Source organism: Notolepis coatsorum (genome assembly GCF_963971535.1).
Source record: "Notolepis coatsorum genome assembly, chromosome: 15".
NCBI classification, from domain to species: Eukaryota; Metazoa; Chordata; class Actinopteri; order Aulopiformes; family Paralepididae; genus Notolepis; species Notolepis coatsorum.
Window position 1 is genome coordinate 38095177 of NC_140179.1, and position 27516 is coordinate 38122692.

Below are 27516 nucleotides of genomic sequence, written 5' to 3' on the forward strand. Positions count from 1 at the left end.
CGTCTCACATGGGAGGAGCTTATCATCTGTCACTGACTGTGTCAACCTGTCTGCATCTGAGCTGCTGCAGTCGATAAGCAATCAAACTAACATATCTCTCAACATATCACTACGCTTGTATGAAATGCACTTTGTGACTGTATCTTCAAAATGTTATCAGCAATTGCATGTAATTCATAATATAGTCAGTGTTATGTAGGGCAGTAGGCTTATATTTGTCTGCATGGACTTGGCAAACTTAAAGCAAGTCTTACCTGATTGGTAAGCACACACTATGGGTCGGATTCAGTCTATAGTCCTTGACGATAATCTGTTTTCCACCATTGGATAAAAGTGTTTTGTCTTTAACTAAACAATATCTACGCAAATGGCCTAGGCCAGTGGCTCTGAGTGGGGTCTATCCCTGCCTATGTACATTATAGACAGTTGTGGAATTCTGCACTAAATCATATATAAAAGCACATTTGTTCTCAGATGGGGGTGTCTGGGACACTATCTTATCAAATAGGGGTCCTTGGTCAATTTCATATCAATTTGTGGGTCCTTGACATGAAAAGGTTTGAGAACCATTGGCCTAGGCTATAAGTATGCCAGGTGAGTCAGGTGAGAATGAATTCATGTGTTGTAGACTTTATTATCATAACACAGTCAAGTCCAACAAACAATCACATTGCAATGACATTAGATTCAAGTTTTAGGGACATTTTATGTATTCCAGCAGTAACTGTTTCCTCGTTTACACCATTTATTGTGGGGAGTCACACTGAAACACCCCGAGTACGTCTGGTTTCTTAGCGAGCTGCTGTGCCGTGGTGCCAGACTCATCCTCTGTGTCTTTCAGTCCCGCCTGTAGAAGAATCCTGGCTGCGTCTGCATGCTGCCCAATGCACGCCATGTGAAGTGCTGGTGAGGGAACAGAAACAGGAAGTGAAACACTAACATCGTGGTTTATACACCTGCGTAGAGATCACTAGCAAGAACATCCAGAAGATTCAGTATATCCAAAACTGCGCTGCTAGGATCCTTGATGAGGGTACGACCATATCACCCCCATCTTTAAAATATCCACTAGCACTCTCTCTCTCGTAATTGTTTTGAGGTTGCTTGTGCTTATGAAAAGGCATGGGGATTTTGTTAACCCCAAAATACTGTGTGTCAACGCATATGGAGGCCCCATAAATTGTACCTCTCAAGCCCAGTTGGAAGTAGAAATCGGTATGAGTGGAAATCATGGGTTTTCTGAGTAAGTATCTCTATGCCTTATATAGGCCACATTTAGGGACGTGGCGCTGTTTGGTAGGCATTACATGTGATTCTTCAGAGTCACTAACAATGCTTATAATTTTTACTTCTGATATATCTTGGATGGACTGAAATGCCCCCCCCCCCCCCCCCCCCGACTGAACCTGCAATATCTAAAGCTTCGGCTTAGACTTCAGCTTAGAATAGCTTAGAATACCATTTTATTTCACCATATCAGCAACTCAGGCTATTTGTTTAATTTCACTGAGCTGACTAGTGTTACCAGTATATGTGTTTGTCACAAAAAGTACCAGACAGATCTCTAAGTTTTTACTTTTACATGTACGGTTGAAGGTTAAGTTCCAATGGCCAATAGTCTGGCAGATGGTACCGCAGTAGGGCGGGCCATATTTTTTTTTTTTTTGGAAAATCAATCGAGTGGGGTGTCTAAAATATGTGTTTTTTTTGTGGTGAATTCAAATATGGGATTATTTTTCGAATCGGATAACTAACCTACATTGTTTTGGATTTCAAAATGGCAGATTTGACCATTTTTCACCCCTTGGCCATACATGGATGTCAACATGAATCTGAAGGAAATCCTAACATGCAAGGTGTCTAAATGATGTGTTTCTTAATGGGGAATTCAAATATGAGTTCATTTTTGGGATAGGATAACTCTAACCTACATAATTTTGGATTTCAAAATGGCCGATTTTACCATTTTTCACCCCTTGGCCATACATGGATGCCAACATGAATCTGAAGGAAATCCTAACATGCAAGGTGTCTAAATGATGTGTTTCTTAATGGGGAATTCAAATATGAGTTCATTTTTGGGATAGGATAACTCTAACCTGCATTATTTTGGATTTCAAAATGGCTGATTTTACCATTTGAACCCATTGGTATTGTATTACAAAATTGCCAAATGTACCCATCCCCTTTCAAAGATGGGAAATCATTTATAATGACAAAGCCATCAAATGTATTAACAAGTGAACTGTATATAACTGGATACAACTCCAAAGATCAATAATAATAATAATAATACTAACAATAATAAATTGTATTTGTAATGCACACAAACACCTAAGTGCTAAATCTCGATCTGCTGACTTCTTAAACTTTGCCAGGTTCCAATATCTTGATTGGACTCATTCTTGGACAGCAAGATCTCCTACTGTACTGCTTTAGCCACCAACCTACAAACACAAACTTAAAGTCAACGTCAGCCATAAATAGGTGAGCTCTTTCCAGAACTACTCGGCAGAAACCTCTGTAACCATTTTAACAAACGTCTCAATGTATTGAGAAAATCCATGGGGCTCCATCAATCCCCTATCTTCTTAAATTTGATCAGGGTGCACAAGTCCTGCTTGGATTCATTCTTGGACATCAGCCTCCTGCTGGTCTCCTGAGCCCTGAGATCCCTCCATCCCTTTTTTCTTGTGAAAAGTACTTAGCAGAGGCCTCAGTCATCATTTTAACAACCCTCTCGATGCTTTGTGTGTGGCAAGGCCAGTCGAGAACCTCCATGGGGGTGTTGATGAAGTTCTTCACCTCGGAGGTGCTTAGGGAGCAGGTGAGACACATCTTCTGACCAGCTGATTAAGCCACCAATGCTGGAAGCGTCACTATTGATGTGAGGTGTTCTTCTGATCCTGACAGAGGAGTCTCCCAGCTGAGTGTCTGGATCCCCCTCTCCCCTGATGGCCAGGATTCTCTCCACCCCCTCAATTCTCTCTTTTTGATCCTCAGAGCACAGCAGTGTTTGGAGGATGGCTTCATTGTGGGCATACCAAGCAGATCTTCTCACAGTTGGCATCACAACATCCAGCACCTCCTTCCTCTGAGACTTGAGGCAGTCCAGCTGAAACAGGATGTGCCTAGGCCCTTCGATCCAGGAGTGCTTGACCTTCATGTTGAACCAACATGCATAATACACCCCAATGATGAATTCCACAATGCATTGTAGATTATTCAGGTTCTTTCTTTTAAGTTGATGCTTTGACACCCAGAGCCTGAGGAGTCTGTTTGCTGTGGTGAGCCAGCGGCTGTGGTTTACCGGTCCAATCTCCAGCAGAGCCAGCCTCGCAGAAAGCACTCTATCCCTGATTGCACAGACCAGCTTATAGCCATAGTGTTGATCAGTTGAGAGATCTTGAATGATCTTCTCAGGCAGCTTGATCAGCGGAGGGCCAAGAAAGATCCTGGTGAAGTTAGGATTGATCTCCAAGTCTGTAACAGAATCAAGGAGCTGTCCTATGGGCACAGATAATTTGTTGTCTGACAGAGTAGCCCCATCAACTTCAACAATGAGACGGCGCAGTGGAAGTTCACCAGTGTGCAGGTTGCACACCAACCAGACCAGCTTTCTCCCCAGGTGCAGCTCCAGCTTCCGCATTACACCTGCCTTCACTCCAGTGTTGACATTGGTTGAGTCTCCTCCAATGGCCTACAAGGTCTTATCAGAACCTCTCTCTTTCAGCCAGGAAAACAGGACCTTAGCAATCTTCTCTGCGTGGGACTCCTGTTTAGTTGCTTTCTCTGGTGTAAAGTGGAACAGATAGTTGCTGCCAGGCTCACTAGCTGCACTATAGTGTTCTTCCTTGATCTTTGCAGGAAAAGATTGGTCACTGCCCTCAGCTTCCATCATCACATTGGTCATGTCAATCCGCCCATCAAAGAGGATACAGGAGATCCCCCCTCCTCCCTGCACTTCTCCTCAAACTCTTCCCCCAGCTCTTGCATCAACTTTTCTTGTGCTCTCTTAACCTTGTTCTTATCAATCACTTTACTTGTGTCATCTTCTAAGATGAGTCCTGCATCAATCAGAGCTGCAGTTGTTATAGCTGCAGTTGGCCTTAGACCTATGCCATACCTTACACTAGCAAGGGCGATGTTTGGAATCTCATCATAATTTTTCCGTAGCTTTGCTGAAGCTGCAGGGCCAGTTTCAGGAATGAGCTCAACTTCAGGGACTGTAAGGAGGCTCTCAACATCCTTCCTGGCGACCTTGTCTGCTGCTGCAAAGCTTTATTCTTTGCCCCTTCTCCGTTTCTCTGCCTTCTTTTCCATCCCCTGCCTTTCCAATGTTTTCACCTGTCTCTTGTGCTCAGGCAGATCAGCTCCAGCCATTTGGTGTGGTCCTTTACTTCCAACCTTTTCCCTCTGTCCCTTGATGTAGGCAATATCTTTCACAGGAATCTTTTTGTCTTTGCTGCAGCAACAGTTAATGTGGGCTTGCATCACACAACCCTCACAACCTGCCCCCTCACAACTAGTAATCTGGCACTTGCAAGTTAAAATATCAAATAACTTGTCCAACTTGACAATTAAACTCAAGTTTGCTTCTCCCAAGATAAAAGCTCACTGCCTGCTTCCACATCTCCTTGAGCTTGGTCATGATGGTCACCTTTTTATTGACAACAGGTGACTTGAAAAGAGCATTAGCTTTCTTCCACTGACAGAGGGGTTGGCAGAGGGGAGGGGGCAGGAGCTGACCTGGTAAAAGGGTATGGTAAAATCAGCCATTTTGAAATCCAAAATGATGTTCCAAATGATTTCCCATATATTTTTTAATGTTTGAAAGGGGATGGGTAAATTTGGCAATTTTGTAATACAATACCAATGGGTTCAAATGGTAAAATCGGCCATTTTGAAATCCAAAATTATGTAGGTTAGATTTATCCTATCCCAAAAATGAACTCATATTTGAATTCCCCATTAAGAAACACATCATTTAGACACCTTGCATGATAGGATTTCCTTCAGATTCATGTTGGCATCCATGTATGGCCAAGGGGTGAAAAATGGTAAAATCGGCCATTTTGAAATCCAAAATTATGTAGGTTAGATTTATCCTATCCCAAAAATGAACTCATATTTGAATTCCCCATTAAGAAACACATCATTTAGACACCTTGCATGTTAGGATTTCCTTCAGATTCATGTTGGCATCCATGTATGGCCAAGGGGTGTAAAATGGTCAAATCGGCCATTTTGAAATCCAAAACAATGTAGGTTAGAGTTATCCGATCCGAAAAATAATCCCATATTTGAATTCCCCACAAAAAAACACATATTTTAGACACCCCATCCGATTGATTTTCCAAAAGAAAAATATATGGCCCGCCCTAGTACCGCAGTCTCAGGTCCACATCCAAGAGAACATTGAACAGCTACTTCCACCGGACAAACAGACTACTGACGGACAGATCACATGTAGCATACACACAAAAACACCTTAGTGACTTAGTACCTTGTAGTACACACCACACAAGCACACTTATTACATACACACACTGCTGCTAACATACACCTTGTATTGTATACATTTATATATACGTATAGAATATATGTTTAGTCTATAGTTTAGTTTATAGTCTATAGCTTATTTATACAGTTAGCATAGCGCATCGTTTGTATAGATAGACTATATGTTGTGTATTATGTTTAGTTTTATAGTTTAGTTTATTTATAACTTATTTAGTTTATAGTTATAGTTTGTATAGATAGAATATACGTTGTGTACTATGTTTACAAATCTACTACGATTGAGCCGGGAAAAACAAGCAGCTCACGTTTTTCTGATTGTATGTACATTTAAAAAAGATGTGACAATACAATAATCTGAATCTGAGACGTTCTGCTTACCAGTTCTCCCCTTTATGTCCCTACTATGGAGATCCGCTCCCAACGCCAGGAGTGTCTTTATAGTGCTTGTGTGACCCTCCTGAGAACAACAACAACAAAAATCATCTTTAAAACAAGAGAGGCCGCTTAGTCTTGAAACCGTGTACGGAGCTCTGGAGCTGCTCACCTTCGCAGCATAATGCAGAGCGGTGAGTTGGATGTTGGTTGCTCTCTGGTTCACGTCCACACTGAGGTCTTTCACTAGGAACAACAGCGCCTCCTCCTGGCCAGTGACCGCAACTTGGTGCACAGACTGAGCACCTAGAACATCAGCTGCTGTGGGGGAAGCCTATGAATCAGAATCAGAAAGGTCTTTATTGCCAAGTAGTTTGCACATACAAGGAATTTGTTTTGTGATTTGGTGCGACATTAACAGACAGACAATTAAGGTAGAATAAAATGTAATATACTGTATAAACTAAATTAAAATCGGAAAGGTCTTTATTACCAAGTAGTTTTCACATACAAGGAATTTGAATTTGGTGCGACATTGACGGACAGACAATTATGGTAGAATTAAAATAAAAAGGTGGAATAAAATCGAATATAAACTAAATTAACATAGAAGTATAATAGAATAGAATAATAAAATAGGGCGGGGCTGTGCAATTGTGCACAATGTAGTATGGTATGCATACACACACCAACATTGTCTCATTACTATTTGGTATGAGTTCATATAATTACTTGCATTTTTATGAATGTAAATATACCTGGTGAATCTCCAGCAGAAGTTTGGCCACGGAGATGTGTCCGTTCCTCACAGCGTCCATGAATGGCGTCACACCACAGCTGTCATGGCTGTCGGGAGCATAGGAGCACCTGGAGGCAGAGGGCAAGGTGAAGGTCAGTCAAACTAAGTAGGAGAACCAGAGGGTTTGTGTTACCTTGGCTTGGAGGTTCTTTAAAGATCCCCTCTGCTCAATGTTTTTGTATGTAAATGTTATTATGCTTAACTGCTCTTGGAGGTATGGGTTTGACTACAGATTGTTATGTATCCAGATACAAAATAAATTATATATTCTTCCTCTGAAGAGGGAGAGCTTCTCTGTACTTCCCTGAAATCTGAGTTGCATGTGTGATGTCACTGATAGGTCGAACCTAGTATCATGGTCCAATATAGGGTAACTTGACAACTTTTTCTTCAGCTACAAAGCTGAGTAGGTAGTGGTACTGACATGTCTTGAAAGAACATACGCTGCCGACTTGGAATTCCTGCTAAATATCAATGGGTGCTTGTTTCCAATATGCATATTCCTTGCATTCTGAAGGTGTTACTTTGCTGCTAAGGAAATTTGTCATTTATTGAACAATTTGGTAGGGGAAAAAAACATACAAATTGTTATTGAATATAGAACATGTTTTAAGGGTCTTTAATTGTGTTGACCTACAATCAAACTCGTCTGTCACCCCATCTTATCCCCTGAAACATGTGCAAATATTCTGAGGTGGGCTCCCCTGGATTATGTCGCTGGACACCTACCTCTGTAGCAAGATGCTAACGACCTCCTCACAACCGTGCATAGCTGGAGCAGGAAAGAGAGCAAAGGAGGTTGCATACAATTACGCGTTATGCAAAGTGGTTCACATGGACTAGACTACATCTTGTGTCGTACCTATTTTTCCCCCCTATGTCTATTTTATTATTGCACAATCGATGCGGGCATGACCACCCGCATTTCACTGTATGCCCTGATATGTATGTGACAAATAAACCTCTTGATTCTTTGATTGATGAATGAATGAAAACTTTATTTAACAGATTGCAGAATGGGTACAATACAGTACGGCTCATTACACACAATTGTTAAGGGGATGCAGACCAGAGAAAGACGTTTGTCTTGTTTACATCAGGGTCCCCCATTTTCAATTCATATTGACTGATTGATTACATGTCCATTACCTGCGGTGTTCAGGGGCGTCCTGAGGATCTTGCTCTCAGTCTTCCACACATTGGGCGAAACGTTCAGGAGAAGCTCTACGACCAAGGGGTCTCCTTCCCTGCACGCTATGTGGAAGGAGTTCCAGCCATCCTTGTTTTTCAGTGTGGGATCAGCCCCGTGGGAGAGCAGCTCCTGAATCACCCCCAGGTTCCTCCGAGTACAGGCCATCATGAGAGGAGTCCTGCAAGGGAAGTCTTTATTGGGCTGCCGTTCTGCATTATAATATACTTTTGTGAAATCTCATTGTAACTGACGAAGAGCAAAGTACTCAAAACTTTGCCCTTCGCCAGTTACGATGAGATTTCACAAAAGTCCTTCGAGCCGGATTTGAACCAGCGACCTAAGGATTTCAGCGTTGAGCCTCTACAGTCCTCCGCTCTACCAACTGAGCTATCGAAGGGGGATGACCAGTATCGGAGAACATGGCCCTTTCACGGCAAACCCGCAGATGGCGCCAGACAAATAATTATTGCACATAAATTGCAAATAATGTTTTGTATGATCCCAAAATTACTTACCAATCCGCCTTTTTTAAGCAGTCGACTTTTGCTCCTTCGTTAATTAAATAACTCACACAACCATTGTGTCCCATGGACGCAGCTTCGTGTAGTGGCCTCTTGTAGTCGTTATTGTATAATTCTATACTCATCCCTATCTCCTTTATTAAAAACGTTAAGATGTCTAGATGTCCATGGCGGGCTGCGTAGTGCAACAGACTGTCCCCCGATCTCCCGAAATGTCTCTTGTTGACAGCGAGCGCAACTGTGTTGCCTGCTACTAGTTCATTTTCGAGCGTGCTTAACTGGCCGTCCTGCGTGAGTTTGATCAAATGCTTCAATGCGTTTTCGTCCATTTTAAACTTTAAACTAACGTTTTTGTTTTATGGTACGGGGCTAATAGACTAAATATTTATGTTTGTAACTTGTAAGCATGCTCTGACTGTTAGAACGGACTGTCAAGCAAACAACACAATTGTATTTACTTCCTGTCAGACTATTTTCAAAATAAAAGCTTTCAAGTCAGAAATAAAGCATTGTTTTGCTTGTCAAACTCTATTATTGTAGGTGTGAAACGTGTGATAGTATGTAGTCTACAGATTCTCCAGAATAATATTGGTTACCCAGTTGGCAATTGGCACAACGCTCCTTAAATAGTTCCTGCCTGCTAGTGCTACACTTACATGGAATACATGCAAATTAAGTTATACAAAGCAATGGACATCAATGGATGCCAAACAGTTTGGCATTAAATATTAAGTATTGTCCTATATATATCTACGAAGTTTGATTTGCAGTAATGATTATTTTACTTTTTACATACAGAACCAAGCATTTAAAATGACATTTATCTCACTTTTATTTTGAAGGCAAAATCGCCTAACCGGAAGTGATCATATGGCCAAGCGTTGCTGCCAATATAGTGCTGTAAGAACGAACGTCGCAAATAAATAATTGATGGCCAATCGTGGCTACCTTTCTGCAACGCCCTACCCGTTCTGTTACACATATCGTGCAGGTACATCGATAGGTACATCAATGTATAGTGAGTTATGATGACTTGGATGAATAATGAGAAGGCCACGCCAAGAACATGCAACACGTTGAGTTTCAGAAACCCCAGCGTTACTATATTGGTCGCCCTTTTCAGGAGGGCTGCACACTGGGAACTGTAGTCCATGAATTAAAACAGTTTACCGTAAAATTTGTTTTAAACTCGGATGACGTTTTATAATATTGACTCGTGTTTAGAAAAAAAAACAATAAAAAAAAAATCCCCCTTAATCTTCCAATAATATAGTAGTACATTTAGCTATACAATGTTATGGATTCAGGCATAGATGTGATAATGTTCACCACTTCTTATTCCCTAAATGCATTACAGTTAATCTATTTCCTATTCCAGATAAAAAAATACATACAACTCATTGTTCATCGTGACATTATGCAGGCTAATGAGCTAATTATTCAATCTGATGAATTTATGATGAATTGAAAATGGGGGACCCTGATGTAAACAAGACGAAAGTTTCTCTGGTCTGCATCCCCTTAACAATTGTGTGTATTGAGCTGTACTGTATTGTACCCATTCTGCAACCTTAACATTTTCAATCAATCAATCAATCGCATATTCAAGGATACCCAAAGGTAAGATCCACTGACACATGCCTCCTCTATTTGAACGACCACATCAAACAAGAGGTGGACGCGGGCAAATACTGCGGCATGGTCATGCTGGACCTACAAAAGGCCTTCGACACTGTCAATCACTCCATTCTAATGGACAAGCTAAAAGCAATTGGTTTTGATGCAATCCTACCTGAGGTAAACGGTACCCCCCCCCCCCCCCCCTCACAGTGAGCTGTGGTGTTCCACAAGGAAGCATACTAGGACCGCTACTCTTCCTAATTTATGCAAATGACATGTCGTCAGCCTGTGACTGCAACTTGTTCCTGTTTGCGGACGACTCAGCCCTGCTGGTCTCTGACAAGAACAAGTTGCAGGTTGAAAAAACCCTCAGCACGGAACTAGGCAAAATCTGCATATGGCTCGCTGATAACAAGCTATCATTACACATGGGCAAAACAGAGTCCATTCTCTTCGGTTCAAATAACAAACTCAGCAAGACCGACGGCTTCTCAGTTACAGTGGGTGACAATATTGTCACAAGGAAAGACGAAATTACCTACCTGGGTTCCATCCTAGAGGCAAATCTTTCCTGTGACAAAATGGCATCCAATGTAATAAAAAAAAGTCAACCAACGAACTAGATTCTTGTACCGGATCTCCTCTCTGGTAAACAAGAATACCCTGAAGACTCTGGCAGGAGCACTCATTCAAGGGTACTATGACTATGCGTGCACCTCATGGTACCAAAGCACCTCAAAGGCGCTTAAAACAAAATTACAAACATCACAAAACAAACTGGTCAGACTACTACTTGACCTGAACCCCAGAACCCACCTCACCCCTGCCCACTTTGACAACCTAGGATGGCTTAGAGTAGACGACAGAGTACAGCAACTTGCAATGGGCCTGGTCTACAAGATACACTATACGACCGGGGTGCCCATGTACATGTCAAAATACTTCCCAAAGGTCAGTGAATACCACAACCACTACACCAGAGGAAGCTCAACAAATCATGTTAAACCCAGATTCGGCTCAAACAAGGGACTAAACAAGTTTCGCAATTATGCCACAACAATGTGGAACGCCCTACCCAAAGCTGTAAAGGAATGTGAATCCCTGCCCACATTCAAAACCGCTCTTAAAGAGCACCTACGGGAGGCTGCAATTCGAAACTGGCCACCGTAAATGCCCAAAACCCCCACCACCTCCTAATAGACAGTGTCCTCCCCACCGCATGTATATATTCCCTCCCCGCCGTATGTATATTTCCCTCCCACCCACCCACCCCCTCCTAATGTACAGTCCCCTCCCCATCATATGTATATACTCTGTCAGGATCTAGGGGTAACAGTACTGTATATTTGAATACCGCTTATGTCACAAATGTATCAGTACTAAATACCTATATGTCCCTTTGCCATAAATGTCATGTATGTTGTGTATGTCATAAATGTCTATATGAATTGAAAATGGGGGACCCTGATGGAAACAAGACAAACGTCTTTCTCAGGTCTGCATCCCCTTAACAATTGTATGTATTGAGCCGTACTGTATTGTACCCATTCTGCAATCTGTTAAATAAAGTTTTCATTCATTCATTCAAGATGAGAAACATCTGGAAAGAACTTCCTTAAGGGGCGGGGGGGGGGTGTAAACGGGGGTGTAGAGCAGTTCAAGTTGGATTGCGGTATGTTGGTGTCCCACTCTGCAGAGTTTACAAGACAATGCAGTATACATCCGAGACGGATGGGACCTAATCAGAACAATTAGCACTTTCTTCTCCGGTAAGTGTATTTATTTTGACAATTAGTGTAGAACGCACTTTAGATTGAACCAGAACAGTGTGTATCAAGCCATTGATTGATTGATTGAAAACTTTATTAACAGATTGTAGAATGGGTACAATACAGTACAGCTCAATACAACAACTGTCAACTGCTAAGAGGATGAAGACCAGAAAGATACTTTCGACTTGTTTACATAAGGGTCTTCCCTTTTCAATTAATCAAAAACACCATAATCTGTGGTTTTGGAGAAGTAAGGGACACACCTCCTTTTATCATATTGTCCGTGTTTTCAAATGATGTCCACATTTGACAAGATAATGCATGGACATACAGTACTGTATATAAGTATGGCACCGGTCTATTGTGTTCAATAAAGTCTTCCAACTTTGTTTCATTGTTACAAGTGCGATAGTACTTAATGTCCTATGACTGGCCACTGGCCAGCCCTTTTGTGGTTTGCGTTTACCCCCCTATTCTATTCCATGCGGGCTTCAGTGCGGTCTATAATAATTTACTAGGCTATATAGTATTTGGTTAACTGTTCTCATTTGTATATTACTGGTAGAACGTTATTATCTATTCGTAGGCTACATGATCGTTATATTTATTAAGGAACAACTTAAATATAAACTATGTGAGACACAGTTGAGAGTATAGTTAACGTTTAGAATATTGTTGATAGGTAACACACTTATTCAGGTATCTCATAAATCATCAAGGACGACACAGTAATGTGGTCCATATGTTCTCGATGCGGTGCATGATCTTGATAGTTGCAAAAAACAAAAAACATAATTGTGACAATGAGATTGTGACAATAATTGATTGACATCTAATGTTATTATAAGATAAGATAAACCTTTATTCATCCCCATCGAGAAAATCAGGTGTCAAAATGAGAGGAGAGGTACCGGTAGGAACACAGATCCAAACAAACCAGGATAGTAAGAATAAAATATATTACCGTATATATAACATTAAAAAAAAGGATAAAAATCGAATCTGCACTTTATTCTCTGTGTGAGTGAACAAGTGAGACATATGTATCAATAATGTCAATCAAGTCAAGTCAAGTGTTCCTTTATTAATCCCCTTGGGGAAATTCAGGTGTCATCGCAGCATGTGGGGGGGGGGGGGGTACAGGTAGGATAGGTAGTAATAATAATAGAGCAAAGTGCAAGTAGTAATGATAATAGTGATAACAGTAGTAGTGGTGAACAGTAGTGAGTGGCCCAATTCAATCGATTACTATCAGTAGTAATAGATGATGATGCGCATATGTATTATGTACAGCCCACCCTGGTATATACAGACTGTCCTAAGTCTACCTCAGGTAAAAGTATATAGCTAACCTCAGTCCACCCTGCTATATATAGCTAAGCCAAGTCCACTCTGTAAATATACAATACTCCATACTCTGAGTCTTATTCTAAATAAACAGATTAAACTTATCAATAAATATAAATGTATGAGATGGGTGAGTCTATGGCTGAACATGCTCTTCATCTTTGCTAGCTCATCATAGAATGGATGGGGCGGTTTCTCCAGGATTAGCGTCCAGCTTTCTTCTCGTTCTCTCCGCAACCACCTCCAGATTGTCCAGTTGGACTCCCACTACGGAGCTAGCCTTAAATTACTCACCAGCGTGGTCAGTTTGTTTGTGTCTCTTGGGTTGATGTCACCCTTCCCCCTGCATACCACAGCGAAGAAGAGGACTAGTCAAATAAAAGTCTGCAGCAGCTTATTGCACACGTTGAAGGACCTGGGCCTCCTCAGGAAAAACAGCCTGCTTTGGCCCTTCCTGTAGATTTGCTGCTACAGATGGTGACATTCCTAAACTGTGACTTACTTTCGACATGACATGGGGGACACATCTCGTATGAAAGCTGAATAGCTAACATCAACAAATGGTTATATTTCAACCCCTTGAGAACATGATACATAGTGGCTGCCAGCTCATCTTGGGCAGTACTGCTTTCTGGAATGGTGCGTTTTCCAAAGCAACCCATATTTATCGGTCCGGGTTAGTACAGTAACAATCGACAATCAAACCAAAAACAAAAGTGGAACATGGCCTGTTTTATTTCATGTGACATTAAAAGTAGATTTGGTCATATTAGCTGTAAATCTATCGATGTGAATTTAGTGCTGATGCAAGAGAGCCAAACAGAACATAGACATGCAGCCTACTACTACAGTTTACCACTTTTGAAATTGCACCATTAAGCAACTTTAACGTTTGAAATCAATGCCTTTATACCAAAGTTACATACTTGATGAGGCCCCAAACGGGAGAATCAGAGCAGGGAGTAAAGGGTTGCAACCAAGGCATATTGCAATCAGAAATTTTTTTAGTGAAAAATGCCACCAGGAAGGAAACGCCGCAAGGGCTTGGTGTGTAAACTAGAACCATATGTGAAGACTCACCAAGCAGAGTCTCTGGAGTATCAGTGGGTTTACCAGCATGTAGCGACACACCGCTCTGGAGTGACAATGAGTTAATCAGTATGTAGGCACACCACTAGTGGCAGTGGGTTTTACCAGCATGTAGGGACACAGGCTGACCCTGATTAGTCGAATAGTCGACTAATCGATTGAAAGGAGCCGACTGCCAACCTCTTTTTTTTATAATTTTTTTTTATCATTCTTTCCAAAAGCAAAGAGGCCTAGAAGTGTGGCTCAGATTCAGATTCAGATGACTTTATTCACCATAATTGTACAGGTACAAATGGAACGTGATTTGACCTTACAGTGCATGCATTTTTTCACAAATAGGAATAACATAATAATAATAATAAATAAATAAGTGCAAAACAGGACAGAACAGTGATACAACAATAAGACAGTAAAGTGCAGTGGTTGGGGACATGGATACAGTGCAGCACAGTTCAAGTCCAGAGGTCCAGCCCTAGCAGCTCACCATAGAGGGGGGGAGGGGGGGGAGCAGGGGGACACCTGACTAATTTACCAGGCGAGCTGCTGAGGGGAGGAAGCTGAGTCTATGGCGGGATTTGAATGTCTTGGGCAGCCGTAGCCGCCTGCCGTGGGGGAGCATAATGAAGAGGCCGTGACCCGGGTGGGCGGGGTCTGCCATGATCTTCCTTGCCCTCCTCAAGGCCCTGGTGGAATGTAGGGACTCAAGGGAGGGAAGGGGGCAGCCGATCACCCTCTCCGCTGATCGTATCACCCGCTGCAGCTTGGCCTTGTCCCTGACCGTGGCTGCAGGGAACCAGGTGATGATGGAGAGGGTGAGGATGGACTGGATGATGGCGGTGTAGAACTAGACCATCATAGTCCTCTGCAGCCTGAACTTCCTCAGCTGACGTAGGAAGAACATCCTCTTCCGGGCCTTTTTGTTGAGAGCGATGGTGTTCAGCTCCCATTTCAGGTCCCGGGAGAGTGTCATGCCGAGGAAGCGGCAGGACTCCACAGAGGCCACGGGGTGCCTCCCAGAATGATCGGGGTGGGGGGGGCTGCCTTCCACCTGAAGTCCACTACCATCTCCACTGTTTTCTGGGCGTTGAGGTCCAGGTTGTTGCAGCTGCACCAGCTCTGCAGCCTCTCGATCTCCCTCCTGTAGGCAGACTCGTCCCCCCTGGAAATGAGACCCACCAGGGTGGTGTCGTCCGCAAACTTCAGGAGTTTGACTGAGGGGTGCAGAGAGACACAGCTGTTGGTGTACAGGGAGAATAGTAGTGGGGACAGAACGCAGCCCTGTGGGGAGCCAGTACTGATGGACTTGGGATCGGAGATGTTATTTCCCAACTTCACCCGCTGTGACCTGTTAGTCAGGAAATCCGTGATCCACCTGCAGGTATAGTCCGGCACCTGCAGCAGGGACATCTGATGCTCCAGGATGTGCGGGAGGATGGTGTTGAAGGCCAAGCTGAAGTCCACCAACAGAATCCTGGCGTAGGTCCCTGCAGTGTCCAGGTGTTCCAGGACGTAATGCAGAGCCATGTTCACGGCATCGTCCGTGGAACGGTTGGCTCTGTATGCAAACTGCAGGGGGTCTAGAAGAGGGTCTGTGGTGGACTTCAGGTGGGCCAGGACAAGGCGCTCAAAGACCTTCATGACCACAGATGTCAGGGCGACCGGTCTGTAGTCATTAAGGCCTGTGACCTTGGCCTTCTTGGGGACGTGTTACGAGTGGGGGTAGTGTGGAGAGGAGAGATAACCCAATACTGCGGACAAAGATGATGAGAGGCAGAGACGGCAGGATTAGTGTAGATAATGACTCTTTACTTGAAGTTCACCAAGCACTACACGAAAAAAAAGACAATAACGACACAGCCTTGCTGGTACGATAAACAAAAGACTTTGAGTACAAACAAAAGAAAGTAAATGGCGCAGCCGAGCTGGCACTAGAACAATAAACTGGAGAAGCGTAAAACAAACAGGCAACATCAAACACTACACTTACTAGAAAACCAAGGGAGAGCAACGACGTGGGCAGGAAACAGGTAACAGGAGGAAATGACGCCACTCGAGGAGAGGGAGACACACACATATATACCCTGACTAATTAACATTGGTAACACCTGGCCAGGCCAGTCTAACACAATATTAACACATTGTCCGCCATGGGTTATATCCATCAATATAGCCAGTCTGCCAGCACTATAACCCTATGGAGATGTTTACCTTCTTTGCAGGGCTATAACTTTTTAAATTGTATTGCTATATTGACATTACTATGGCCCATTCAACATCGATTATCTATCGTTCCGGATGTGGGAACGTTATATTTTTTCTTTTTCTCAGTTGCCAATGCGATTGAGTCTCTGCGCCTAACCCTTCCCCCTATGGGCAGCCGGGAGCAGATAGGGCGTCAACGTGAGCCGCGCCCCGGGGACCAATCCAAGTGCTCCTGTCCGTCTTCGTCAAGGACGCCACAGCGGTAGCGATCTGTTGTTGTGCATGTTTTTCCATTGGGTTTATCTTATCGGGGGGAAACCCTTGCGAGCACGGGGAGAACATGCAAACTCCACACAGAAAGGCCTGGGAGATCACCCACCTGGGTACCTGGCATCATGGAAACCTGGTCCCCAAGCGGGAATCAAACCCTGGACCTTCTTGCTGTGAGGCGACAGTGTTAACCACTACACCACCGTGCCGCTCGATTATTGCGTTATGGAAGCGATCCATATGCACGCCAGTGTTTGTCTGGACCCACGTAACAAGATATTACTGCCGGAGGAATTTCCTCTACGCACCGATCACAACTTCCGGTTTTGAGAGTGTAACTCGCCCGACCATCCACCAGGCGGCGGTATTGAGGCGTTGCAATCTCATTCAGGGTCCCGCTGCAGCACCGGAGGTTGGCTGGATGAATTATGAATGCCATGGCGAAAAAATTAAATATTGATTTAAAAAACGGCTTACGCCGTTGTTGGCGGACAACGCATGGCGGCCAAAAACGGCGTAACTCGTTTATGGCGACCAATGTGTTAACCAACTAAACACATAAGCAAAGATTACAACAACACCAGACAGGGGAGAACATCACACCAGGGAAGGGAACGACAACAATGACAACACACACCACGAAATCACATTAATCATACTATTAATTATCTGAATCACATTTGTCAACATGTTTAATGTGTTTACCAGCGTGTAGGACACCACTAGTATCAGTGGGTTTACCAGCGTGTAGGACACCACTAGTATCAGTGGGTTTACCAGCGTGTAGGACATCACTAGTAACAGTGGGTTTACGCACCAATGCAAGTCAAGTCAAGTCAAGAGATTTATTTGTCACGGCATACAAGTATACAATGAAATGCGGATGGTCTTGCCCGCAACGATGTGCAAATAGAATCAACATTGTGCAATAAACAAGTAACATTGTGCAATAAACAAGTAACATGTTAGGGCATATCGGTATATGTACACAAGTTATTTACAGAGCATGGAGGACATACTGGGTCTTTTGGTAGTGTCTTTCTGTACATGCTAATTTATACAATCTCCGGTTATACTATACTATTTTTTAAAGTGACCCTTCTTGGTGGCCATAAGTGTGGGCGTGTGCAGCATGAGTGTGTGCCTGCTCATGTTAAAGTGGCTGCTAGTGTGTGAGCGTCCTGTTCTTGTCCTGTGCCGTGCTGTTTCCATACCAGGCAGTGATGTTTCCAGTCAAGATGCTCTCTACAGCTCCGGAGTAGAAGGACTGGAGTATCTTCCTAGATACTCTGAACTTCCTTAACTGTCTCAGGTGGTAGAGGCGTTGCTTCGCCTTTTTTACGACTGAGTCTATGTGTGTTGTCCATGTCAGATCCTCTGCGATGTGGACCCCCAGGTACTTAAAGCTGCTCACCCTGTCCACGGTAGCCCCGTTAATCCTCAGTGGTGTGTATGTCTCCTGCTGTCCTCTCCTATAATCCACGATCAGCTCCTTGGTTTTACCAATGTTCAGGAGCAGGCTGTTGTCCTGGCACCAGCGTTCCAGTACCTCAACCTCCTCCCGGTAGGCCTTCTCGTCGTTGTCCGAGATCAGCCCCACCACCACTGTGTCGTCCGCAAACTTCACTATGGAGTTGGAGCTGAACTTGGCCACACAGTCATGTGTGTATAGTGAGTACAGCAGGGGGCTCAGAACACAGCCCTGGGGGGACCCGATGCTCAGGGTGATGGTGTTGGAGGTCTGACCCCCCACCCTGACCGCCTGGGGCCTTTCACTCAGAAAGTCCAGTATCCAGGCACTCAGAGCGGAGCTCAGACCTAGCTCGATCAGCTTGTCCACCAGTCTGGTGGGGACTATGGTGTTGAACGCTGAGCTGTAGTCAATGAACAACAGTCTCACATAGCCCCCCTTCTGACGGTCCAGGTGAGAGAGGGTGCTGTGCAGTACTTGGGAGACCGCATCGTCAGTGGACCTGTTTGGCCTGTATGCAAATTGCATAGGGTCCATATCACTGGGAAGGGAGGCACAAATGTGATCCTTGACCAGCCTCTCGAAACATTTCATGGCCACAGAGGTGAGTGCCACCGGTCTGTAGTCATTGAGACCTGCTGGGGAGGGTTTCTTTGGTACCGGGATAATGGCAGGGACCACTGACTCCTTCAGGGATCGATTAAATATGGTGGTGAACACAGGGGCTAGCTGGTTAGCACAGGACTTAAGTATGCGTCCTGTTATTCCATCTGGGCCAGCCGCCTTCCTGGTGTTCACCTGCATAAATGCTCTTCTCACACTGTGTACCGTCAATGAGAGAGCGTCCCCGCCCCCCGCGGATGCCACTTTGTCAGTGCCGATACAGATTCTTGAGTAGTACTAGTCTAAGCCTATAAGCCGATACCAAGTATTGATCTATTGACAATTCAGACCTCTTTGCTTTGATTTCTGACATATTACACACTGATTTATTTCATTATTGGTGGGAAATATCTCCTATACCCTATTTTAGCCCGGTATCAGCCTGATGTCCCATTCCAGCATCGGTTTTGCCTTTTGTAGGACAGTACTGACATAGTGGTAGTACATACTAGGGGTGCACCGATATATCGGTCGGGTATCGGTATCGGCCGATAAGTGCCTTGTTGACTGCTATCGGCCTATCGGCCGATAAGCTCAAATGTGCCGATAGCAGTCGCCGATAAATACCCATCAATTTGTGTAGCGTCAAAAGGCAAAAAAAAAAAAGTTCACTCGAGACCTACCTGCACAACGCCCGCCGTCCCCCACACACACACACAATCTACTGCATCAAAGTAACTACTTATGATTAACAAGGCATTCGTTTTGTGGCATTAGCGTTATATAGTTAGTGTTACACGGACAATAACATCAGCATATTATTATTACCCATAGCAGCAAGGCATTACTCCGAGTCCGTTCATTAGCTCGGTTCCATTCCGTTGCTCATTCCGTACCCAACTACACATTCTGCAATCTGTTAATAAAGTTTTCAACCAGACAAATGTATAGAAAGGCTTTGTTTTATTATAACATTTGTTGCAGTAAAATCATTATGTCTCATTTGGTCATGCGTGGAGCGCCGGTCGGCGGGCCGGGCAGCTAACGTAGCTACGTTATTAGCTATTAGATGTAGGCCTGCCACGATAACACATTTTGCTGGGCGATTAATTGCCCCCGAAAATATCGCGATAAGCGATATTATTGCGACCGGTTAGAGAATTTTTTTTTTGGAGAAATTTATTTCCCAAAACTTTTATTTTGAAGCCCACCGCTCCGTCTTTTCCGGTGTTTAAGACTTTTATTTTGAAGCCCACCGACCGGACCGGAAGTATTGTTGTGATTATTTCAGGTACTTTTTGGGTACCAGAAAAGTCACGTGAAACACTGCAGACCACTGAATAGAGACGCGTCTCTAGGATTTCATAATCATTATGTTTGCAGCAGGCACAAGTGCAATAAACAAAGGATACAGTCACTGTGTATTCTGCCTCATTTATTGATTAAACAAAACCGACATCAACACAATTTGCCACCGAGCGGAGAGTTTAGTCTCGCAAAAAGATCGCTGACTTGTTAAGGCTTGTTGTTAGGTTAGGTGCTAATGTTGTGCTAGCGTTTTAGCATGGCTATCGTACATAGCGTGATCAATATAACTCGCTATTGATTGTTTGTATGAGTAACGTTAATGCTAGTAGAATAGACACAACGTGAGGTAATCACCATCCATTTTAAACCGGTTATTACCTAATGCTAACGTTAGCAAATAGACGCGACTGGTAACGTTACAGCTTGTTAGCCTAATGCTCGTTAACGTTAGCATAGACAGCCTAGCTAACGTTAACGCTTGTAGAATAGACACAATGAGAGGTAACGTTAGCGTTAGCAGAATAGACACAACGAGGGTCTCGTTAATGTTGTTGTTGATTGATTGATTGAAAACTGTGTTTACTCTGTTTGTATGAGTAACGTTAATGCTAGTAGAATAGACACAATGTGCTGTGCTCTGTAGTAAAGCCAGCGGCCCGCCTCCCAACACGGACAGTGACTGACAAGGGGCACTGGGTCCGCCTCATTAAAACAAACGCGCAAATAGCAATTAATCGCGCCCGTCAAAATCATTGCATTCATTTTAATTATCGCGGCAATTAATCGATTTATTGCTTATCGCGGCAGGCCTAATTAGATGCAAGACTAACGTTACTGGTGAAAATGTGATTTGCGTTGGAATACTCCTTTGTCAACTTGCTGTACTTTGCTTGCAGGTCTGCAGTCATTATTTCTGCATTATGAATACCCCCAACTTTAGCCAAGGTAACGTTATGGCTAAACCTTTAACAATAGTTAACGCTAGCTTTCGGTTAGCTGTTCAATGCTATTAATAACACAACTCCCCGTCAACACCCTCTCTCGGGAAGATGGCATTTAAGAAAGTATCTGCTGTTAAAATGAAGTGTTACACGTTCAATAACAAGCATATTATTTACCCGAACATAGCAGTAAACAAGGCATTACTCCGTTAGTCCGTTCATAGCTCGGTTCCATTCCGTTGCTCATTCCGTACCCAACTACACATTCTGCAATCTGTTAATAAAGTTTTCAACCAGACAAATGTATAGAAAGGCTTTGTTTTATTATAACATTTGTTGCAGTAAAATCATTATGTCTCATTTGGTCATGCGTGGAGCGCCGGTCGGCGGGCAGCTACGTTAAGTGTGTTCTGCTCTCGCAAACAGAACAATGGCGGCATGCCCGGAAGTAGAAACATTTATAAACGCTTGCCGATTGGTCGGCAAGCGGGAGGTGGGTGCTAGCGGTGTGGCGTAATTGGCCGAATCGACTGTCAATCAAAATGGTTCCATTGCATTGGTTGAAAGCTCTGGTTGAGAGAATAGTATCCCGCTGCAGGCCGCAAGAATGGTTCCATTTCATTGGTTGAAAGCTCTGGTTGAGAAAATAGTATCCCTCTGCAGGCCGCAAGACGATACTGGGAGAGAGATAGTGATACCATAAACATATTTCTTGATGTTTCCTTTTTTTAAGTAAGTAAAGAGGCCTACAAATACAAACATACACATACAAATATACAGTAGTTTCATTAAAAAAAATAAAAAAATATATATTTTTTTTTTTTTTTTTTTTTTTTACAAATACTTATATACAAATATCGGTATCGGTATCGGTATCGGCCGATAGTGTTAGTTGAACAATCGGTATCGGTATCGGCGGCCAATTTTCATATCGGTGCATCCCTAGTACATACACCTGTACCGTAGAGGTGTACAGATGTAGCGGAATAAATACACATGTAGAGGGGCTGCTCTGTCCTACACAGGCAAATAGTTTCTATGTCAACAGGCGTAAAACAGAACAGTTGGAACCTAAAGCAGGAAAAGGATTCACCTAAAGTTCTAGCGTTGTCCAGCAAATATGTGGACCATCCTCCTTGTGGGCGTGTAGGACTTTTGAGAGGAACAGATGACATTCTACTTGTCTTGACCAGATGTGTTTTAGGTAGAACCACGTGTCCCTATTGATAGAACCGCCAGATTTTTGGAACTGTGTCTCTCTGCTTTGAGAGAACTGCCCAGATCTTAGATACAAATCACTCAACAAACATCAAGGCCAAGGAGTGTTACATTCCCCAGGATTCTTAGTACTCAGGGCTGTAAAGTACTTGAGTAATTGTACTTGGTTACAATACTTAAGTACTGTTTTGGGGGATTTGTACTTTACTCGAGTATTATTAGGTTTGTATACTTGTACTTTTACTCAATTACATTTACGCAAAGTACAAATCTCACAGGTCCAACTATTTTAATTAGTATATTTGTTTCTCTGGCTGAACTAACGTTAACGTTATTAATCCTGCGGCCGCGCTTTATTTAAAAGCAGCCAATCAAATCCCCATCAATGGAAAATGAACGCGCCCATACCCATGCTGATTGGTCCTTGTGCAAGACTAGAAAGCGGGATCTTTGATTAAACGCCTGCTATCAGAAGAATAGACGGTCAGAAAAAAAGTTTTAACTTTTACTTTTTAGTACTTAAGTACATTTAAAAGTAGAAACTTTTTTACTTTTACTCAAGTGTGTTTTTAGCCAGATACTCTGACTTTTACTACAAAAAAAGAAACACTGGACTCTGCACCAGGTCAGACACCAGAGGTGACTGCATGGTCCAACGTAGACTGACCACGTTTGGCCAAAACGTCCTGTCCATAAAAGGCAGTCAAACATGGAACAGTCTCCCCATTTCCATAAGGGAAAGCCCCACCCTTGCTTCTTTTAGAGGGCAACTAAAAAATGGCTGAGTGAAGACCAACCAGTCATGTGAACACATGTGACATGCTGTTATGTATTTGTAATTTTTTTTTACTGTTTTTATGTGTCCTATTTTTATGTATTTGTACATTTCTTACTGTTTCTATGAGTCCTGTTTTTATGTTTGTGGACAACGGATGGAAATTAGCCTCGTGCTAAATCCGGCAATTTTTACACTCCACAGTGTTCATAAATGTTGCATTGTCCCGTCCAAATAAACAAATTAAATAAATAAAAATAAATAAATAAAATAAAAGTACGATTTTGAGACGGTACCCATACTTTCACTTACAGTAAGTATAATTTCTGGGTACTTTTTACACCCCTGGTACTGAAGCCGTCTAACTTCATCTCTTTCTGTCTTTCTGTTTGCAGATGTTGCCGGAGGAAAACATGAAATATGGCTCTTCTGAGAAAAGGTGAGCGATATTATATTTAGCACGTTCAGTTCCCAGGACTGTAGAACTGGTCCCAGCCACGGGGAAGGCCACAATAACACAGCCTACTGTCTGAAAGACCCCCACCTCTGTTTCTGGAGGCCAGCTCCAGCACCTTCATAAAAGTTATGTGTGCATATGTGAGAGTGTGTGTGCGTGTGTGTGTGTGTGTGTGCACGTACATCTGGTGGGCGGGTGGCAGGGCGTTTGGTTGCCAATTCTGTACTCAGTGTTACCCCAAGGATGAGGTAACGTGTGTTTAAGATCCATATTTCATTACAGCGCTCAGTACTAGTCCACCCTGCCTCCCAGATCCTACGTCTGGCCACTATGAACAACATACAAGTTCCAGTTGTTCAGTAACATAAATAGTTACATTGACATTAAGTGGTATGAAATACTTGTCGGTATTGTAATCGATACATAACCATTAGCTTACTTACAGTTCCGTGGTTCGGAGTTCTGGCCGGGTTTCGACAAGGAAACTATAAAAGAAGGAAGGGTCATTACGTCACTGAATATCATGTGAACACACATTGGTGCCAAGTGTGGAAACTTTCAGTTGGGCCGACATTGAGTTGAATGGGATCAGTCATCTCCTCGTTTATGACCTGTCAACGGGTTATTACCTCAGACAGTTGCTCAGGAGGTAGAGCGGTCGTCTGGTAGTCGGAAGGTTCCCGGTTCGATTTCCGCTCCTCCCCCGGCCAGTGTGTCGAAGTGTCTTTGAGCAACACACTTAACCCCTAACTGCTCCCAATGAGCAGGTTGGCATGGTTGCCTCCGTCATCGGTGTGTGAATGTGTGAGTGAATGGGTGAATGTGAGGAACAAACATTTTAAAGCACTATATAAATGCACCATTTACCATCTGCAATTTTTTGCATGGTTAACTAGCTAATGTTTGATATATTGGTTGGTATATTTCCTCAGATAGCTGGTATATTTTAAATTGTAATACAGGCTTCAATAGAACTGGCACCAAAGTCTGGCACCAAGCGGAGCATAGAACGCTGGTATTCTGACATGATGACCCTTCCTTCTTTCATAGTTTCCTTGGGTTCCAAGTGAACCAGGAAGCTTCAGACACGCAGCAAACAGGGTCTCGAAACAAAAACTACTTTTAATCCACACCTCACTATGCACCAGGGCTCGTTCCAAGGCATCATGTTGGTCTGGACCATAGGACCGTCTGAACCACAGGACCATAGGACCGTCTGAACCACAGGACCATAGGACCGTCTGAACCATAGGACCATCTGACCCATAGGACCATAGGACCGTCTGGAGACTCTGGACCATAGGACCGTCTGAACCATAGTACCATAGGACCGTCTGAACCACAGGACCATTGGACCGTCTGGACCATAGGACCGTCTGAACCATAGGACCATAGGACCGTCTGGACCATAGGACCGTCTGAACCATAGGACCATAGGACCATCTGAACCATAGGGCCGTCTGAACCACAGGACCATAGGACCGTCTGAACCATAGGACCATAGGACCGTCTGAACCATAGGACCATAGGACCGTCTGAACCATAGGACCGTCTGAACCACATGACCGTCTGAACCACAGGACCATCTGAACCACAGGACCATCTGAACCATAGGACCGTCTGAACCATAGGACCATAGGACCGTCTGAACCACAGGACCATAGGACCGTCTGAACCATAGGACCATAGGACCGTCTGAACCATAGGACCATAGGACCGTCTGAACCATAGGACCATAGGACCGTCTGAACCATAGGACCGTCTGAACCATAGGACCATAGGACCGTCTGAACCATAGGACCGTCTGAACCATAGGACCATAGGACCGTCTGGACCACATGACCGTCTGAACCATAGGACCGTCTGAACCATAGGACCATCTGAACCATAGGACCGTCTGAACCATAGGATCGTCTGAACCATAGAACCACAGGACTGTCTGAACCATAGGACCATCTGAACCATAGGACCGTCTGAACCATAGGACCGTCTGAACCATAGGACCATAGGACCATCTGAACCATAGGACCGTTTGAACCATAGGACCATAGGACCGTCTGAACCATAGGACCATAGGACCGTCTGAACCATAGGACCATAGGACCATCTGAACCATAGGACCGTCTGAACCATAGGACCATAGGACCGTCTGAACCACAGGACCATAGGACCGTCTGAACCATAGGAAATGCACAAGGAGTTCAAGTTCAAGTTCAAGTTCTTTAATAGTTGTCATACAGAAGTACAGAATACTTTCATACAAAATGCTTCTTACTGTTACGCTCCAGAGACTGTGCTAGACAAGATAGTATCAAATAACATAATAACATAATATAGCATGAATTTAGAAGAAGAAAATGAGGTCACAGTGTTCGGTATAGACATATGTACAATGTTCTGAGTTACCATATAATATACAATACACAATACTATGCAGTGTACTAATGTACAGTACTATCTAGTGCAAAGCAGAAATGGGATGAGGTACAATTTTAGGTACAATTTACAGTAAGGTGTACGAGTTGTAGTGCAATCCTTCATCCATAAATATAAAGTGTGGGGAGTGGGTGCTACAGTGTGTTTGTTTAAAGTGGGTGTGTGCTATAAGTGTGTGGAGTGGGTGCTACAGTGTGTTTGTTTAAAGTGAGTGTGTGCGTGTGGATGTGTGTGCTATGTGCGTTTGGTGGTTGTTGTTGTGTAGTGTTCATTCATTGTTCGTTTAGCAGCCTGATGGCCTGGGGATAGAAGCTTCTTCTGAGTCTTTCTGTGCTCGCCTTGAGACTCCTGTATCGCTTGCCTGACCGCAGCAGTTCAAAGAGGCAGTTCGGGTGACTGGAGTCTTTAATGATTCTCTTAGCCTTGCCCTTGCAACGCTTGTAGTAAATGTTCTGGAGGGTGGGGAGCCCCCCTCCAATTGTGCGTTCGGCTGAACGTGTCACTCTTTGTAGTCTGCTTTGGTCTTGTGCAGTGCTATTCCCAAACCAGGAGGTGATGTTGCCGGTCAAGATGCTCTCTATTGTACATGAGTAGAAGTTCTTAAGGATCTTCTGGCTGACTTGGAACTTCCTTAGGCGCCTGAGGAAGTAGAGGCGTTGTCGTGCCTTCTTCACAACACTGTTAATGTGTGTGGTCCATGTCAAGTCCTCGGATATGTAGGCTCCGAGGTACTTAAAGCTGTTGACTCTCTCAACCGGTGCCCCGTCGATGCTGAGGGGGCTGTAGTCCTTGACCCCCGACCTCCTGAAGTCCACAATCATCTCCTTTGTTTTGCTGACGTTCAGGGAGAGGCTGTTTTCCTGGCACCATCCCGCCAGGACCTTGACCTCTTCCAGGTAGGCCCTCTCGTCGTTGGCAGAGATCAGGCCCACCACCACTGTGTCGTCAGCAAATTTGACGATTGTATTGCTACTCCGCTGAGCCACACAGTCGTGTGTGTACAGGGAGTAGAGGAGGGGACTCAGAACACAGCCCTGGGGGGCCCCTATGTTGAGGGTGATGGATGAGGAGGTGCAGTTGCCTGCTCTCACCACCTGGGGTCTGCCAGTCAGGAAGTCCAAGACCCACTGGCAGAGGTCATAGCCCAAGCCCAGGTCCCTGAGCTTGGCTATGAGTATGGAGGGGACTATGGTATTGAATGCCGAGCTGTAGTCGATGAATAGCATTCTCACATAGTTCCCCTGCCTCTTGTCCAGGTGTGATGCTGCTGTGTGCAGCACATGGGATATGGCGTCCTCCGTGGACCTGTTGGGGCGGTATGCAAATTGCAGGGGGTCCATGTTGATGGGGAGGGAGGAGCAGATGTAGCCCTTTACTAGCTTCTCAAAGCACTTCATGGCTATGGAGGTGAGAGCTACAGGGCGGTAGTCGTTGAGGCAAGCAGGCTTGGATTTTTTGGGTACAGGGATAATAGTGGACTTCTTCAGGCAGGTGGGGATGACAGCCTGTTCTAAGGACAGGTTAAATATGTCAGTGAATACTGGGGCCAGTTGGTCGGCACAGACTTTTAGGACGCGGCCGGGGATGCCGTCTGGACCTG

General features: G+C 44.0%; 2 protein-coding genes across 3 annotated transcripts in view; one reads left to right on the forward strand and one right to left on the reverse strand.

Annotated features, from left to right (window-relative positions):
- Positions 1-694: 694 nt before the first annotated feature.
- ankrd16 (ankyrin repeat domain 16) lies at positions 695-8808 on the reverse strand. Its single transcript, XM_084330570.1, has 7 exons — positions 8402-8808; positions 7844-8064; positions 7424-7466; positions 6654-6762; positions 6068-6229; positions 5902-5980; positions 695-903 (listed from the first exon to the last, which is right to left on the reverse strand). The coding sequence occupies exons 1-7, from the start codon at positions 8734-8736 to the stop codon at positions 746-748; spliced, it is 1107 nt and encodes a 368-aa protein (XP_084186696.1). The 5' UTR covers positions 8737-8808; the 3' UTR covers positions 695-745.
- A 2855-nt stretch (positions 8809-11663) lies between these two features.
- Positions 11664-27516, forward strand: part of glt8d2 (glycosyltransferase 8 domain containing 2) — a 66849-nt gene continuing 50996 nt past the window's right edge. For both annotated transcript variants that reach the window (XM_084330723.1, XM_084330724.1), the window contains exons 1-2: positions 11664-11796; positions 23419-23462. In XM_084330723.1, the coding sequence (XP_084186849.1) occupies positions 23444-23462 (19 nt within the window). In that variant the 5' untranslated portion in view covers positions 11664-11796; positions 23419-23443. The remainder of the gene's footprint in view (positions 11797-23418; positions 23463-27516) is intronic.